The 18755-nt window shown below is 56.8% G+C and overlaps 1 protein-coding gene across 2 annotated transcripts in view; it reads right to left on the minus strand.

Annotated features, from left to right (window-relative positions):
• Nucleotides 1-81: 81 nt before the first annotated feature.
• Nucleotides 82-18755, minus strand: part of LOC119096311 (chitin synthase chs-2) — a gene marked incomplete at its 3' end in the record, with an annotated part of 43320 nt that continues 24646 nt past the window's right edge. For both annotated transcript variants that reach the window (XM_037219149.1, XM_037219150.1), the window contains 11 exon segments: nt 82-317; nt 754-1059; nt 1377-1544; nt 1846-3204; nt 3608-3810; nt 4130-4277; nt 4595-4794; nt 5131-5343; nt 5733-5895; nt 6474-6604; nt 17754-18001. In XM_037219149.1, coding sequence (XP_037075044.1) covers nt 82-317; nt 754-1059; nt 1377-1544; nt 1846-3204; nt 3608-3810; nt 4130-4277; nt 4595-4794; nt 5131-5343; nt 5733-5895; nt 6474-6604; nt 17754-18001 — 3375 coding nt within the window.

An 18755-nucleotide genomic window follows, 5' to 3' on the forward strand; every position in this document is an offset into this window, starting at 1 on the left:
CCCTCTCGCGGCCCGTTTCGCCAGCCATTCACCACGTGCACCCCCGGCCGACCCAGTTCTGCATCCGCTCTCGCCACTCACCCCTCCACTTGGTCCATGCGACGGTTCAGAGCGTCCAGAGAATCGGCAATGCGTTTGAGCTGCTCACGCTCGTTGATCTGCTTCGGGTACGTGCAGCACATGATCCGGAAGAGGTTGGCGAAGCTGAACTCGATGGAGCCGTCCTGGTCGACCGGCTGCGTGTTGTAGAGGTAGCCTAGAATGCCGTCCGGCCGCTTCTTGGCCTCCTCGGCCGCCTTTCGCTCTTCCTCCAGCTCCTGCGGACGGCGCCGTACGCGCCGGGTCAGACTGGGCCGCGGCGGCGTTTGCGGAGGCGGCAGAGACCTTCGCTCGCATCCACCCATCCATTTCCGCATACTAGTCACGGGAAATCGGCGGTGGGGTCAAGGTAAGGAACGCGGCAAATAACTCCATTTCCGGCCAACGTTTGACCTCGTTTATGCACTTGAGCTATAAAAACAACACTGGGCTTATTAGCTTTGCGTGATGTACGTACATAGCAATAGCAATGGGGTCACCCGAGGGCCCAAACCTAGCCATCATCAGATCTCTATGTCCATCATGATTACATCCAGTTACAACATGAACGTTCTTTCGCGTCTTTGAAGCGCATGCGTCTCAAGGCGCAAACAGTGGGATAAGGAGCAAACGAACACACGAGCAAACGAACGGTCAACGAACGAACAAACGAACCTTCTTTGTCTTCTTGGCGAGCACCTCACGTGTACCCCAGGTGACGTTGTTCAGGTTGATCAGGGAATACAGGATGAGCAGCAGGTACATGGACGGAATGGACAGCAGGTAGATAAACCCGGGGATGATGCACTTAAACTCCTGCGGATGCAGAATGGCTGCTATCACCATGAACAGGATGGTTGCCATGAGGAAGATGAAGGTTGGCGACCCGGGCCCGTCCTCATACAGCTGCAGCGTTTGACCCACGATCACGGCCATCATGATCAAGGCATAGCCGGCCGAGAGTATCTGGGCCACCAGCAGCTGCAACAAACGCACGGGGCTCGTCATCCAGCCGTCGAAGTGTGATATCTGATGGCATTCGAATGTCACAATTAGTCATTCTAAAGGCTTGGAAGCAAAAGCCACGTTTTGAATCGGACTTGATGCTAGATTCACAAAAAACTTGTCTCCTGCCTTGATGGAGCTAGTCGGTTGTGTTTTGCTGTTACAATTCCTGCCGAATAAACACCAGACTTGCAGTCTGCATTCATCGTATGGTGAAGCTGCACAAATCACGAAACTTCTGCGTTCGATCGGGTACGAAGTGGAAATGATGTCACTGAACAGCCCTTTCCCACCTGAATGCTAGACTTCAGTGTGAAGCAGACCACCATGAATATGATGATGGGGTAGACGTTGTACTGGAAGGACGTCCAGTTGTCGATTCGGAAGGCGGCCACGAAAGCTCCCACCAACATGAGGAAGATGGTGCCGGGCCCCAGAATGGTACCAGCCATCAGGAACGACTGAAAGCATTAGACGTGGTCAAAACAGAGCACATTGCGTCGAGACAAATCGTGCAATGTCTTCAGCGCGTCGAGGGGGATTTGCGTGGTAAACATGAACATACTCACGATGGATAGCGTCGGCGAAGAACTACATTAACTGTTATTCAGCGTACCGTAAATGTAAGTGCATATCACTGAACACCAGAAGACATCTAGCCAGCTTTTAAGTCCATTCGAAATCTCGTTAAGAGCTGAGGACGATTTCCTAACGTGCGAACCTCGTCCCTTTAAAGAAAACGTGACGTTGACTCGCCCTCACCTGGTAGCCGATGTACGGTAGCGAGATGTTGTCGTTGATCCTGATGGTGGCCTTGTAGTCCATCAGCAGGTCCATGATGTTGGCGATTGTCGAGGGCACCCAGCGGCGGCGCTGGTTGTAGAACTCGCTGAAGCCCTCCGGACAGTGGGTGTAGGCGTCGGAGGCGGCCGAGTACTCCACCCGATAGCCTCTCTGTAGCAGCAGAGTGCACAGCCACCGGTCCTCGCCCTGATCGTACTGCACGTAGTGGCGCGCCTGGTGAGACGTCAGCGTGTACTTCTTCATCACGTTGTCGTCCATCAGGCCCTTGGCGCGGAAGAGCGAGAAGCAGCCGGGACTGCAGAGCACGCAACCGATCATGTGCTCGGTAGCCTTCTGCAGCCAATGGCCGATGGCGTACTCGAACAGCTGGTACCACACCATCGGGCCCGAGCCCACCGGGTGGATGCGGCCACACGCGGCGCCCAGGTTGCGGTTCTTCTTCATCAGATCGACCAGCAGCTTGACGGCGGACGGCTGGAAGTCGATGTCGCCGTCCAGCGTCAGCAGGTAGGTGTTGTCGGCCATGATCTCCTTGCGCTCCACCGAGATGTCCAGCTCCATCAGCCGGTAGCCGAGCAGGTAGTACATGTACATCACCTGGCTCCAGCGCTTGCGGTGCCGGATCAGCATCTTGTTCTTCAGGTGGGCGATCATCTTGGTCTTGCCCGGCAGCGTCCACGTCAGCCTTCCGCCGTACGGCGTCGGCGTCTTGACTGGCGGCCGGAGGCGGATCGGGATCTGGTGCACGTGCGACGCCGCCTCGTCGATACACTCCACCAGCAGCTTGACGAAGCGGTTGGCCACCTGCTCGTCCTCGTCCTCGTCCGACATCTCGAAGGCGTCGTCGAAGAAGATGTGTGTCTCGAACTCGTAGTAGTCCTTGTCGCGCACCTTGAGGTACTCCTGCGCCACCTTCATGGCCGACTGATCCTCGTCCAGGCGCAGCACCGACTTCAGCATCTCCATCATCTCGTCCTGCGTCTCGTGCCACATGGTGGCGCAGGCGATGATGCGCGTGATGTGGTCCGAGGGCTTGACGTTGGCCGTCTGCGACGAGTCTGTGTGGATGCTGATGGTCTCGTAGTGCTGCGTGCCGTCAGGGTCGTCTGGGTCGATGACCCGCGTGTCCGAGTCGAGCCGCTCTGGCTCGTCGTCCTGCCGCCGGTTCATGCTCAGCGACTGGTCGATCAGCAGCGAGTTGTACATGGGCGTGACGAACAGGGTCTCGGTGGCGGCCAGTCGCTCGCAGTGCGGCGTCCAGATGTGCAGCGTGATCCAGGTTTGGGAGAACAGCCACAGCACCCAGATCCAGACGTGCTGCGGGGTGGCGTCGAATGGTCAGATATGGCGCGCCATCTCGAGACGCCGGCGCGCGGGAGATGCGACCGCAAACAATCAAAGAGTACGCGCACTGTCTGCGAGGCCTTCCTCTAGGTAAAATGTGTGCCATGATTACGCTATCGTAAAACTGAATCCATGTATAATCCAGATAATCCATTAGACGGAAAACGTACATAGATACAGCTGAATCAATGCATTCCGTCACCGGTAACACGTGCAAAATGAATTGAAGTAACTAATGCGTTACTTGCAGCCTACTCCGTATGAACTTCCATCAATTAATGGGATAAAACCCTCAGAACGAATAAGCCCGCCGCAGACGTCTACCCACGCGCGGCAGGCTTCTCATAGCGTCACCTAAGCCACCGCGAAAACGCACCTCGCCAGCGATAAAGTCCTTGATGTAGTCGCCGGACGGGCACTCGAAGAACAGGTATCCGGGTATGGTGTCGCGCAGGAAGCAGGCGTCGCCGGCGCGGAGGCCGCAGCTCATCAGCAGCAGCGACAGCGTCACCGGGATCGTCAGGTTCACCGGGAACGCGAAGCTGAAGCCCTGGATGCAGATCTTGCAGGCAAACTTCCCTGAAACGCGGCGCCAGTGGAGCGTGAGTGGGCAGCGTTCCTGTGATTGTCGCAGAGGCTTACGTGCACCGGCGAATGTCGCTCAGGCGACAGTGCTGCGAAGCGATTCCGCGGAGGGTGCTGAACAGTATGTGTTCAATCGAGGGGTACTAGTTCATATCTAATTCCTTTCAAAAACCAATTTCCCCCAAATGAGCGGGGTTTTTAACTTCATCATCATATTTCTCCAGCAATGCGAAAACGCGTTGAAAGCGTCTTTTAAACTTCATCCGCACCACAAGGTTGCCCGGTATGGTACCGCCAAGTGCGCGTCGCTCACCGAAGATGTATGCGAGGTAAGCGGAGAAGATCTGGATGAAGCAGACGTAGATGGCAGCGCTGCTGTCCGAGAAGATGGTCTTGGTGTCGGCGAAGCGACGATCGAAGTTGGCCGTGTCGGTGACGGCACTTATCGGCGCGCTGGACGTCTGCCGAGCATGCAACAAACGTCACAACATTACGCTGAAGGAGGAGGCGGGACACCGGGCGTGCAGGGCTGCCGGCATCCGGGACAGCTGCCTCCCTCCATTCAATTCTCGATGTTTTGGAATCGTACGGCGACAACGAATGTGCCGCGTTTTGGAAGACCTTGTCTAGATTTTGCGCTGTCGCGTTCGCGGTCACGTTTATGTTCACATTCAGTTTATTTTCTGCTCAGCGCCATAGTCTCTAGCCAATGGCGCGTTCTGCCTCGTACGGACCAACTTCGCAGGCGACTGACGAGGCGCTGCACCACGACTCCTACCTCGTTGACGAACAGCTTGTGCTCGTCGAAGCTGTCGGTGAACTTGGAGAAGAGGTCGTTGACGTCATCCAGGCGCAGGTACATAAACAAGACCATGCAGGCAAAGAACACCATAACCTTCCACAATGACACGAACAGGTACGTCCAGTAGCGGGTCTTCTTCATCTTCTCTTTGATCGTTCCCAAATACTGAATTGTCTCTGTAAAGCGCCAAACATCCATTAGGACTGCCCAGCAGCTAAGCGACAACCAGGAGTAAATGTTTTAAGCTGACTTACAAAGTGACGCATAGCACATTGCAAACAGGCAATATACAGAGACGAAATCAATACCTTATAGACTGAGAAACAGAAGAAGGGACATGTTCAAGCAGTGCAAGCGTTCAAGCGTTCCTGACTGGCCAAAAAAGCAGTGTATCTGTCGAGCGACTTCCAACAGTCGATCACCTTGAATGGATTCCGTACCATTCCCAGCTTCTGCCCACATGCCCCAGTAAAAAGTGCCCCGAGACGCCCTGATCAGCTGAGTGCACTTACTGACTCGCGACTTCCGGTCCACGTAGTTCTCCCACCAGCCGAAAGATGTCAGCACAACGGCCAGGGGGATGGCCCAGCAGGCGTTGACGTTGCCCCGCTGGTACTCGACGATGGGCCAGACGATGAAACCAGAGGCCTGGCCCAAAATTGCGGCAATGTCGCACACCGTCTTCAAGAAGCGCTTCGACTCCTTGTTGGTGCGTGACAGCATGCCTGAAAGCAGGAAAAATGCTATCTGTTCGATATGGGTGGCTTGTGCCCTCTGTCAGCCAGATATCAGGGAAAAACGGTTGACACTCTTAAACATCTGGCAAAACATCCAAACAAAAAAACACCGTGAGCAATGGCGTTGATACGTGATAGCGCTGATGCAATGCGAAGATATGCACTTTGTCTCAAAAAGCGGTGACACGAGGCATTGTCCTGTGTTTGCCCACCGGCACAAAACAGGAAGACAACACACAAGAATTCGTACCTGGCCGTCTAATGATAAATCCATCGACAACAAAGCGGTTCCGATGCCACAGCAGTACAACCCATGAGTGAATCACTCGGATAGAGGTGCCGCATGCAACAAGGCAGGAGCGAGCGGCTACACTCACCGAATATTCCGGGCACGATGCAGACGCAGTTGGTGAGCATGACGCCCTTCACGGCGTCCAGGTCCGGCAGCACGAAGAAGATGAGCAGCGCCAGGCCGACGGTGTGCAGCGACTCGAACAGCACCACCACTAGGAAGTGGGCGAACTCGGGCCGACGCACCGACTGCGGACGGGGGCGGGGGGTAAGAGCGGGCTCGAGAAGCGGCCGCAGACTCGGAGAGCACCGGCCGGCGCTGTGGCCGCAGGGAAGAGGCCGACCGGCTGAAGGTCGATTCGAAATGAAAGCTCTTCGATGCGAAGGACGGTAAAGTGAGGGAGTGTTAACTGTGCGCGAAATTTCCGCAAAACTGTAGCTCGGGGTGCATAATTGCTGTGAAGTTACAGCCGAGTTAGCTATCGGCACCGCAAGAGACCTTTTACCGGTTCCAACATTCGCGATGCACCTTAAAGTCGGGAAACTTTCGGACATTACCAGACCAACTTCTTCGTACTAAACTAAGCAGAACAGCGCCTCGAACATGACAAGGTCGACGTTGGACTGGAAAGAAGCATTCAGGGTCTGAGAACTAGCCGGCATCACTAAGCCCGTTCACGAGTTTCTGAACAAAATCGACCGGAAACAAAGCGTCGTTGGCGGCTGGTGCTGGTGCTAGCCGTGAATCAGCGGCGCGGTCGCTGACGCTGCCCAGCTGTCGTTTCACCCGCCAGCACCCAGCGTCCTGCGCCGGGAAAGCAGTTCACCTTGAAGAAGCACATCCGGGTGGATCGGAAGAGCGTGCCGGCCTCCGGCGTGATGAAGCAGAAGAACAGGCACCACACCCAGGCCACCTTCTCGACGTCGGGCAGCTGCACCTGCCAGGTCTTGTCGAGGCCTGCGGGGCAGCGGGCGACGTCAGTGCACGTAAACACGCACAGCCGCGCGCACAACCAGCAGGCGGGATCAGCAAGCACATAGATGGAGACAGTTGGATGACACTGCCCTCGCTGATTTGGCGGGCCGGTTTAGTGGATCGCTTTATCATGTCAACTATCTGATAAGCTGAAGTATGCCATTGCTGTAAGCAATTAAGTTGAGCATTCACGAGTCATAAAAATCACCCGATCCCAATTGTGATCAAAGATCGGTATGTCATGGGTGCTGCAACCTCATTAAAATCACAAGAGCAACACAAAAACGCCGCCAAGCGGACAGTTGCAATTGACATGCCTTCAGAACATTTTTCGGTGGTCGACTTTCCCCTTCCTGACATCGGCAACGTAAGACTTTCCCCTTCCTAGCATCAGAAAGGTAAACTCTCCGTTTGGATGGCCGTTCCATGAGCATCTGCCCAACCATGAAGACAGATGCGTCATGCAGATGTCATCAGATGCCATCGGCATGTCATCGGTAGATGCGGGTCACAGCTGACAGACAACACGGTATCCGAAGCATCTTAAAATCTTTACACGTGGTTAATGTGTTGAGGAGACCAGGAAAGGGCTCGCAGAGACGGAACATTTTATAACCAACGCCTATCGTTCCCTTGCTTTCACCAACATACGCGATCTTACTAGCCTCAAGATGTTACTCAATGCAACATGCTTGATTGGTTTTAATGATATCAAGTTAGCCCATGACAAACATAACAACATGACATTTTTATTGATGATATTTTTACATGATTATACGCGATATTTTTATACAAATAAACTCGTCTCAGGGTAGACGTTCACTCGCGGTGGACAGATCGCAGATAATCCGTTACAAGGTGAAATGGCAACTGGAGCTAACCGGTCGTGTTCATCACGTAGCATAATGGGGATCACTTCATAAGCCGACAGAAACTTGGTCAAGCCGATTGTGAGCAGATAAATCACAAACTGTACAAGCTGTAGCTGACATCACGAGCTCGCACGGTGCCTTCAAGGCTTAAGCAACAGCGAATTTCACCTATAATTGGCCGCATCTCTGAAAAATTCTCAAATTGGAATTGGATTTGAGTAATCCCCCAAAACATCTAGGTTTATCGCGGGCGGAGTGCAGCCAAAAGCGGACCCTGGCTTGCTTTCATTCGGGCGTTGCGACACCTCAGTTCATATCAACCCAACGACATAAAGTTCCACGTTTGCCAAGTATGCACGCGTCAAGGACAGTCTGATGAATAAAGGAAATTCTCTTCACATGCTGTTTGAATCACAAAACATTGGAATGCTTTTTGATAGGTTATTAATGCGTTGGTTCCGAATCGGTGGTCAGAACGGGTTCACGAGTTACGGCGCTACCTTTCCAGAGCCGTGTACGTAAACCCAAAAACACTCCAAAGAAATTTGCAAGGGCTAATCCGGCGACACGGGCAGTTTCAAAGCTTGGTATCTGGCCACCAGCGTCAGGATGAGCAACACTCACATACTGTTTGGAACACACATTCTACACAGTTCTCGGGCATGTGCTCCGTCTGCCACCTAATCAAAGCATGCGTGGTGTATGAGCCACGCATCCGTTCAAAGCTCGGACGTGCACAGCCTCTGTCATCTTTGAGGTTCAGCTTTGAGATCGCACAAAAAATGTCCGAAGGTCATAAGCTATAAAATGCGTGGCTCAAGACCACATGTGTTCTCCCGACGACATCTCCAGCCGTGAAACCGCTTACAATCACCGGAAGCCCTCGCCAAGACACTCCCAACCGCGCTAAAAACACTCGCTCCTGTCATCCAGCGTCGCGCCACGGCCGTCCCACAAGCGGCCCGGCCTCCGGGCGGGTCGCGGCGTCCCCGTGCGGGCCCGGAGGCCGGCGGGTGGCGGCGGCGACCAGCCTTGGTCGGCCGCCTGGCCCCGCCGGCTCGGCCGGCGCAGCAGGGTGTGGTCCCTGGGCTGGCTCCAAGGCCGGACCAGCTTTTTGTCCGCCAGCTGACGGGAGGAGCATTTCCTGGCGGTGGCGGCGGCCCGATCGTCCACGGCACCAGAGCGCCCGCAGAAGACCGGGCGCCGCACGCTGCCATCGCCGGCGCGTGCCCCAGTTTCGGCCGCAGGCTCCCGGGCCGCGACGGACACAGGAGTCGGCACGAGTGTACTCTTTACCGGGAAAGTCATGGCTATTTCCATCGTTTCTTTGCTACACGAGCAAAATTTGCCAGGCGCTCATCAAAGACCGTTCTCCACGTACGGGACATAAACGTTCCATGAACCTGCGCCAAAAGGCACGTGCGTTTCACCGCACTTATTCCAAAAATCACGCCAGCCGTGATTGGACAGCTGATCAGACCGAGCGGTCGCGGCAGGCTCCTCCGCCACGGAGAGATCGTCCACGACGCCACGAACCGGACTTGGGACGCGAGCGCGCTCCACAGGGCGGGGACGTGGCGCCGACCAAGGCCGCCACCGCCAGGGATGACCAGCGGGCAGGGCGTGGTCCCGTCCGGCCCACGTCACTGGAGACACCGCCGCTGGACAGGGTAGCGCTGCGGTCGGGGTCAGCCAGGGGTTTCCATGCTCTGGCTAAGTGCTGGTGATGGCTGCGTGGTGTTCTATGGCTGCTCCGGTCGTCAGGCCAGCAATCTCACAACGCCCGATTTCCTCAATTGGATCAGCTAAACATACTGTTCATATCGCACGCACCGCGCGGGATGTGATGCAGCTTCTCACTGCCCAAGATCGGCGGATTTACCTCAGCGCCCTGTCCTCATAGATTACTAGAGTGCGGGAGCGACAAACGTGCCAGCAGCAATGTATAACGGGACAGAGTCGACCATTCCGCGGCCGCGGCGAACAGCTGAAGCACCCGAGGTGAAGGACGCAGCTGCTACGCTGGAAAGCCCCGCAACACCTCACAAAGACGGCCATTAGCGATAGCCATGCACGGCAGCGCCATGGTTACCATGACGAGCTGGGTCCGGCCGACGGACGCCCGGCACGCCCGCCCCATACAGTTTCCGGCACGACCACAGGCTCCGCTCGTGACTTCAGGCGTCGCGGCACCACCCAAGGCCGGGAGCAGGGGATGAGGTGGGGAGGGGGAGGGGAGGGCAGCCGGGTGATGGAGCTTCCCAGACCGCCGCGTCGCCGGGAGTCACGCCCGTGGTATGCCTCACGCGGCACCGGAGTCGCGACGCGTCACCGGGCGGCGCAGAGTCAGCGGTCCGGACGCTCCGCCGCCGCAGGCACGCTCTCCGGCCGAGCGGAGGCGGCGGAGACTTCTCTGACAGCGGCACGGAGCATGTCCGAGACAGCGGGTTCAGGACGTGCCAGGTGCAATCAGTCCGCACGCAAGGGCGCCGCATGTATAGGCGACGGACGTCTCGCCGGCGGCCAGAGTCACGGACGGTGGCAAGAGGTGCTCCTTCGCCTGACAGGCGGACAGCGGCACCAGCCGGAAGCTGTGCGCAGCGCCGGCGTCCCAGCTCTCCGGTGTACAGTGGCAGCCGCGGTCGGCCCGCGCGGCCGGCTCGACTGTACAAAAAACGAAAGTTGGCAGGCCGACCTTGAGGCGGCGGTCCGGTGCCGGCCGGGCGGCCGCACACCGTTACCGGCGGCGGCGCGGGCGCGCTGCGGTCGGGGGAGAGGGGCAGCACATCCCAGCAGGCTGTCGAATGGGGGACGGCAGGGAGACTGCTGGCAGCTCCCAGTGCACAGCGATGGCTGATGGGACACCCGATCAGGGAAAAGGGCGGAGAAGTCGTCAAGGCTGTGGTCTAGTCAAACACAAGTGGAAATAATTGCAATAAAAAGAGGTGAAAACGGCAGATCTCCGCGATCTGTGTACTGCAACCACAGGGCTTTAACAATCCAAAGTTGACACAGTTAAACAGCCCAATGCCACTATTTTTATGGGCGGCTTCTGGGAAGGAGTTTGAAAAGTTTCAGGAATCATCCACCACAGAAGTGAGATTTTGACTAAACATAACATTGAGTAACCTTGAACCGACACCATAATTAAGACACCACGCATAACAGTGAACAGAGCCACGCAACTTGCGCATCCTATGAGCTATCAAACTGCATGCATCCGCCACTGTCTTCAGTATAAACGAATGACCATTGTGCATCAATATGTGCGAGATTTCAACATGGACAACATATGCTTCTCCATATGGACAGCGCTCAGAGACAGTGAGGGGGGAGGGGAACATCAGGGAGGACAGTGACCGCTGGTGGTGTGCAGCACTACCTCAACTTAATCAACGGGCTGAACACGACACTATTGGTGGATCAACCCGCTCACTTTCTACCTACGCCCACGGCGCTTGACCAGGTGACCACTAATTCACCACCAACGGCCACCGCCCGTCTGATACCCTAAGTGATCAGCCCATCACCATCACTGCGGGCAGGGCAGGGTGGGACAGCCAGCCCAAAAACGTACCACTCGGGGCTGGCACCGGGCTGACTGGGAGGTCATCTGCCTGAACCTGCTCGCCGCTTGTATAAAAATATGGAAAGACGTTGCCCCTTGGCTGTATGATAATTCGCAGCTCAGAGCTCTGATGGCCGAGCGGGACACAGCAAGGGACACCTGACCGGCTTCGTGCTGTATAATAACCCGCAGCTCAGAGCTCTGATGGCCGAGCGGGACACAGCAAGGGACACCTGACCGGCTCCGTGCTGTATGATAACCCGCAGCTCAGAGCTCTGATGGCCGAGCGGGACACAGCAGGGGACACCTGACCGGCTCCGTGCACCCCAGAGACTCACACGGACTTCACAGGGCTTCGAAACAGTGTTGGGTGTGCCATCATAGCCGCCAGACGTAATTTCCTCTGTGGTGTGGTGACTCCTGGTGGCCGTTGTAATTTGTTGCCTACTTTCAAACGATTCGCCAGGACGTTATAAGCCAACCGAGAAGATTTGTTAGAAGGAAACTCTGACCTGGCCGACGAGTTCGACCGTCACTTCTCGACGGTTGGGTCCCGACTTGCCACCACACTGAGAGGGAGCACCGGGCGGTCACCCGGACCGGCAGCTGTCTGCAGGACCTCCTTTACTTTTAAACCCGCTCCCTCTCTCTGGACAATGTTCGCCGATCCGGCGGACGAGCAGCCCGAGAGCGGTGGGTGTGCACGGCGTACCCACAACAGCAGCGCGCAGATGCTCCCCTGTGATCGGTCCGCATCTTCTGCGGATCAGCAGCTGCTCCCTCGCAACTCGGATATTTGGCGGCGAAAGGAAAATTGAGTGTGCGATACTCATCCCGAAATCAGGCAACCGAGCTGTACCGCTAAATAATATGCCCTCACCTCTCTTAAGAGTGCTATCCAAAATTAGTGAAAGGTCACTTGCAACCAGCTCAGCACGTATCTACACAGCTAGGATATTTTCAGGTTGCTCAATATGCCTACCGGCAAGGTCACTATACTGAGGCCGCTATATGTACTGCAGGTGCTGAGGGCGAGGACGCTCATAGTATCGTATTTTATCGTATCGCTTTTTATAGCAGCGTACTTTGTCATATCGTGTAATACGTTGTTACGAACCGAACCTAGCAAACGTTCCAACGAGCAGAAGACCAGAAGAGCCACCTTGTGAATTGTTTTCGAGCAGGCAAATACACTTACGAGAGTGCAGTTTTCAGTGCTATTTGTGACAGAGAAGACGATGTTCCCCTTGGAGGAGAGGACCGATAAATCCCTACGTGCCAGACCATTTTGGGATGGAGATGGTAATACATCGATCACGGTATCGGCAGGTGCAGCATGATCAGGAACACCCCGCCAGTGCTTTGATAGGGCTTTGATGGGGTGGGCCTCCGGTCCACAATTCTGTGGTCCAGTCATCCCAATTTTGTTATCACCCTGTTCGTGACTGCAATGCGTGTGGCTCGGACAGAAGACCACCGATCTCTATGCCTACCGCGTACGTTGTGTCTTAATAAGTTAAACCAACTCCGTTTGTTAGCGTCTCCGGGAAGATCCAGTTAGAAGTTATCAGAACTGGGTGACCTTGTTATCCATACTCGTCGTGCACGCCTCTGCACTAATTGGGTGCAGGCAAATTGCAAACTGACAGACGCTGCAACAACAGTTAGCCCAGGCGCCCGCCCCTCCTGAGAACGACGAACTCATCGGGCCGCCCGACAGCATGCCAAGGCGCCCGCCCATCCTGAGAACGACAGACTCATCGGGCCGCTCAACAGCATGCCCGGGCGGCCGCTCTCCTGAGCGGAGGCCGGACCTGCGCTGCCCGAGCAGTCTGTCGTTCTCAGGACGGACGTCTGTCTGATACCGACCTGACCTAGGATGCCTGACACCGGCTGCATGATACCGACTGCCTGATACCGACCTGACATCGGATGCCTGACACCCACCTGACATCGGATGCCTGACCCCAATCTGACACCAGATGCCTGACACCAACCTGACATCAGATGCCTGACAACGGCTGCATGATACCGAATGCCTGACACCGACCTGACATCGGATGCCTGACCACAACCTGACACCAGACGCCTGACGCCGACCTGTCATCAGATGCCCGGCACCAGCCTGACACTAAAAGCTGACCTCCCTCGCGCGGAACAGGGAGTCAATCACTCAGCCAAGAGGCCACCGTGACGACGCCGCGAACAGTTCATTTCCATACATAGAAGAATCGTTATCTAATTGGCGCCGGATGCTGCTGAGGCGCACAGCTCCAACTCGTAGAAATGCCATTTATAGTTAAAACAGCAGCTGCGAAATGAATTATACAAAAATATGTAGTGAGGCAGGGTCTTGCTTTGGACACCTTTGTTCGCAGGTACAGGGTCGCCCACACTAGAACATATGCAGAACAATGTTTCGTCTGATATTCATGTGATCAGTACACCTGAGAATCTGATAAATTTCGTCATGGCGCATGTTTATCAAGGGCAGCTCTGCCGCGAGACAACAGGCCCAGCAGAAGAAACAGGCAGGGTTCTGGGGTGACTGCACGTCTTCAGGCGCCGGAGGCTGCCGGGACCTGATGAGGCGCCATCAATGTATGGCTAAACGGTGCAGGTCGCCCTTTATCGGGGCAGACTCAGAATGACGCGACAAGGCCGCCAATTCAGAATGCACGTCTGCAGCGACTGGCGCCGCGTACTGCCACCGGAGCGCCTGACGTAACGTTGAGCTCGCACCCAGCGGCGCAAACTCAAAATCTCTGGCGCTTAGCTGTCTCTTTTTTGTTTGCTTGAGTTGAAAACCAGTTGTGAGCCTCCAGGAAAAGGTAAAAGGGTCTTCGTAATTCCTTCCACATGCACCACCATACACTCAAAGTAAAGCCTTCCAGCATGAGACAGGAGAAGACTGAGCCGGCAGCCGGCACGCCTGCACGCCCGCTCCTGGCGCGGTGTTCGTCCCATGGTCCAGCGCTCGCTCCTGGCGCGGTGTTCGTCCAATGGCCCAGCTCTTACTCCCGGCGCGGTGTTCGTCCCCATGGTCCAGCTCTCACTCCCAGCGCGGTGTTCGCCCCATGGCCCAGCTCTCACTCCCAGCGCGGTGTTCGTCCCATAGCCCAGCGCCCACTCCCGGCGCGGTGTTCGTCCCATGCCCCAGCTCTCATTCCTGGTGCGGTGTTCGCCCCATAGGCCAGCTCTCACCCCTAGCGCGGTGTTCGCCCCATGGCCCAGCTCTCACTCCTGGCACGGTGTTCGTCCCATAGCCCAGCGCCCACTCCCGGCGGGGTGTTCGCCCCATGGCCCAGCTCTCCCTCCCGACGGGGTGTTCGCCCCATGGCCCAGCGCCCACTCCCGGCGCGGTGTTCGTCTCATGGCCAGGCGCGGCCGTGTGTGGTCGCCGGCCCTGGCTCCTCACCCGGTCTGCCTCTGCAGACAGTGACGGCACGCTGCGGGCCGGCCCCTGCAGAGTATCTGACTCCGATCACCGCCACACCGGCGTCCCGGGGACACGCTCTCACTGCGCCTGGCCGCCAGAAGGCGCGTGCGCTCCGGCGGAGGCGCGGCCCACTCGGGGAAGTCGACAGATCACGAGGCATCGGCGATGGGTGCTCCCAGCAAGGCATCGCGAGTTACGTAAACTAAAAATGTCTTCTGGTACACGTGAAACCTGCCAGGCAGCGAATGTATAGGCCGCAACACGAAACGCAGCGCGTTTACGATGCCCAGTGTGGAAAGTGGGAGTTGGAAGGTAAATGACACACTGACGCAGGTGCAATCATTTTGGAGTCATAGCGGTTAGTCAGCCAACAAAAGGTTCTTGAGTTGTCGAAAGATTGCACAACACCGCGTCTTTCAACGCCTATGCTGGGCCTATCTGCAGTGTGCAACGTTATTCTCATCCGCAGCAACGGACGAACGCGGCCAAAAAAACGAGACGACCTTCTAGGAACCGGTCACGCACTCCGGAACGACAGGCGTAATAACCAACGGGCCAGTGACTGCCCCTCCCCCATCAGCGGTACTCCACCGCGCCCCAGACGGTGAGCGGAGTGGGAGGAGGAGGGGGGGGGGGGGGAGGTTGCTTGGTCACCTCAGGCTGGCTGGTCCTGACACCGCCAGGTTAAGCCGGGTGGTGACGACATCGGCGCTCAGAGTTGGTCATCGGTCTTCCCCGAACACGGCGCGGAGGGCGCAGGTCCGTTGCACGGGCTGGCTACCAGCGATCCGACCCTGCCCCCCCCCCACACCGATTTCCGGCCGGATGACGCAGCGCTACACCGACTCAACTACGCAAACACAAGGACAATAGGTCCGACGTGGAGATCACAGGTCAACGCCACCGCCGCGATCCTCCAAGCGGTACAGCGAGCGTGTGATGGGGGGGGGGGGGGGGTGCGGCTGTCAACAGTCTCCGACCTGACCAAACGAGAAGCTCGCCGCTCCAAGGTTATCCGGCTGCTCATGGATCAAAAATGACGTCAGGAGCCGATTATGGGCAAAAAGAACTTCTGAGTTCTAAGCTGAGAACTTCCAAAGCCTTTCTCAGCAGAGGAGTTGCAAGACCAGCACCGCTCGTCGGTGCTAAGCGAGCCGCCGACGATGGCGTGTCGGGCGAGGTTCCCGGGAAAGCTCACCTCCGCATCTGTTTGTTATTTTGACGACGCCTAGCAACAGTAGCATTGCAACGAGAAATATAAACCAGTGCCATGTTATCATTGTTACCATGGGGCTTTACGACGCACCAAGCTGCTGAGGCTGCATGGCGTCGCCTGCCTTTCGCCCTGCCAGGAAGGGTGGGCATCGCGGTTAATCAAACCCCATGGCTCTGGTTTCCCAGACGCGCAGTACTATGTTTGACGCACGTAAAAGCCGCTGACAGTCGCTACTGAGCCGCGCCCGTTGTGCTACCCGGACTTGCGCTGGAATGCTCGACAGCAAACGGCAACTGAAATATCGCTCGAGCTGCTGTTTGCGCAACACTTTCCTTGTGGGGATGCCTCCACATCTGTTGGCTTATGTCCTCGGGTAGCGTTACATGCCTTCGAGTTAATCCGCAACCTGTCAGTCAGCACCTAAAAAATTACATACGACATGACTCTCAGCGCTGCCGAAATGCCGTCATAGAGTGAGCTCCCTGACCTGAGTGCTCCTACGTGTCTGAGGAGAGACACCTCGCCGCTGACAGTTCAACATTGCGGTGTACAATGCACGGGGCATTGGAGCACAAGGTCATTTCCCTGCATTACCAGCCAGAAGTGCAGTGATGCTAATCGTGACAAGCTTGAGCCACAGGCAATTACATTTCATAATTCGGGCTTAAGACCTTAAAAAAACGGCTCCCTGCGCCCAGCGCTAACGGCGTAAGAAGCCCTCACCCCTGACAGTACTAAAAAACCTAACGCAGCAGCAGCAAAGGTCTCTCAGACGGTGCATGACAAGGTAAAACCGCAGCTTCATGGTTCCTGTCTAGTCTACCTCTCCTTCCGCCTTTTCCAGCTATGCTCTGATGTGGTCTGATCACTCTCCATCCAATTTCTTTTGTAGTCCAGACACATGTAATCAGATTTAGACTGTCTCTCATTTTTCTCTGGTTTCACCCATGTACGCTCAGTCCACCAAAGCCGCGGCTCCCTCATTCCTGCGCCGGTCTCTACCCGCCCCTACCCACGCGCTGCCCACCCCTGCCCGACCCTTGCCCGCGCCTTGCCGGCGCCCCTGTCCGCCGCGCCAGCGCCGCCCATGGCGGTCTCGCGGCGCGAGCTCCGCTCGGGCGGCCGGGATTAATGATGAAACGGCCGGCGGACGGGCGCAGCGAAAGCCGCTCAGACGGCGGCCTGTTACCAGCTAGCCTTGGCCGGCCGGTCCGCGGCGGCGGCCGCCCCGCCGCTGAAGCCGGGCCTCGCCGGTGTTGAAGTCCGCAGCAGCTGGCCCCCGAAAAACGCGCCGCCGCCCACTCTCACGGCCGGCCGACGCCTTCTGGCGATTTGCGTTCGGTGGAAATGTGGTTTTGTCTTTTTCGCGACGTGCGGCGTTCCCACACACGTGCAGGTGAGCGCCATCATGACTTGCACGAGCTCCGATGGGACAACAAACCGGTGTTTGTCGACTCCGCGGCATGTGCACCGAGCCGTTACTCCCCCGTCATAAACCGCACGGAGTCTAGCGGCCTTCCCTGACAAGCGGGGCATGGATGCTTCCTGCTCCGAATACGCGCCAAATATGCGTCATTAGTGTAGCCACGGGCTGGGAGCGGCGGAGAAGTAATCACGGTCAGGTCGTGGGGGGGGGGGGGGCGACCTTGGCAGCCGGCATACCGAGCCGTGACGCGCCAGCGGAGCAGAACAATACGGCGTCGCTGTCCGCGTCACGACGAGAGCTTACGCCAAAGGCGTGCGACAGCCTAATGCCGCAGCGAGGAACTGTCAAACAAATCCGGATGCCGGCCGGTTTCAGTTGAACATCTCACCGACGTCTCCACCGCATGCGAATGTATCTCGCTGGACGATATATATTTCAAGGGAAATCTCGAGGATTTCGTGTCGCCTAGCTCGTTTTCTTCGGTCTTTGAGAGGCGCGCGGCAACCATCTCTCTCCAGGTGGCGATGTCAATGAGCAGCAGAACGCATCGGGAGCCCTCAGCCACCCACCGACCCGAGGGGCGCCGGCTGGCGCCGGGCGTTACACTCACCGATGTTCTTGTTGCAGTAGTCAACGCTCTTGTCCCGCTTTAGCTGGGACGTCATGAAGAGCGTGGTGCCCTTGGCGATGACGCCGCAGGTCAGCACGACGCCGAAGGTGACGATGTAGACGATCACCTTGACGATCTTGACGGTGATCTCGAGGCAGCGCTGGTTCGCCTCCGAGCCGGAGTCGTTGTCCGGCGGCAGCACGCGGAACACGTCCCATTTCTTCGTCTCGGGAACGATGCTACGCCGACTGTCGGCAGGGCGGGACAAGCGTCAGAGGCCGTCCGGGGCAGCGCCGGGTACGGGCGCTCTCCGCAAGCGGCGGTGTCACCAGCGCGAGACAGAGGCACTGGGAGGCGCTGACACCCGATCCTGCGTCGCCTCGCCGGCCGCAATAATGGTTTCATTGTTTCAACAGTTCTATCCGTAAATAGTCGGTTTATTTCAGTGACACCGTCCCTCGAGTTAGTCTGCACCACGGCCAGATGTTCTGAGAATCTTTTCCTTTCACTACCATTTCATTTCTCAGTTCATTTGCTTTGCGCCTCGTGATCTATTAAATCTAATCCCAACTACTTTTACCCGTTTTGTAAGGCTAGTTTCAAATGCCTTGTAAGACATTCGCTTTTACGGGACTTTCGGGTTCTGCGCCATTCTAACGATCCGTTGTTTCGTGGCCACGCCGTGAATGTGTATTACAGCCCTCATTACGCGCCGACTGCCGGCAGCTAAGCGCCGGAGGTCATTATCTTCGGCAGATCCGCCAGATCCGGCCAGTCGGTACCAGCGGGACTCGGGACGGAGGTCACGTGAGATGCCAGCCCCGGTAAGCCCTTCCCGGCGCTCCCGCGGCGGCGGCGGCCACAAGGACACACGGCCAGCCAGAGGCAATACGGCACGAAAACTGCAGCCAAACTGCATGGTATCTGAGCGCTTATCTAGTCATTCTGCCTTAGAACCCCAAACCAGAGGTCCCCAGCACAGATCTCCAGCGAGTCGTTAAG

Source organism: Pollicipes pollicipes, unplaced genomic scaffold, assembly GCF_011947565.3.
Source record: "Pollicipes pollicipes isolate AB1234 unplaced genomic scaffold, Ppol_2.1 Scaffold_4295;HRSCAF=5057_pilon_pilon_pilon, whole genome shotgun sequence".
Lineage (NCBI taxonomy): Eukaryota > Metazoa > Arthropoda > Thecostraca > Pollicipedomorpha > Pollicipedidae > Pollicipes > Pollicipes pollicipes.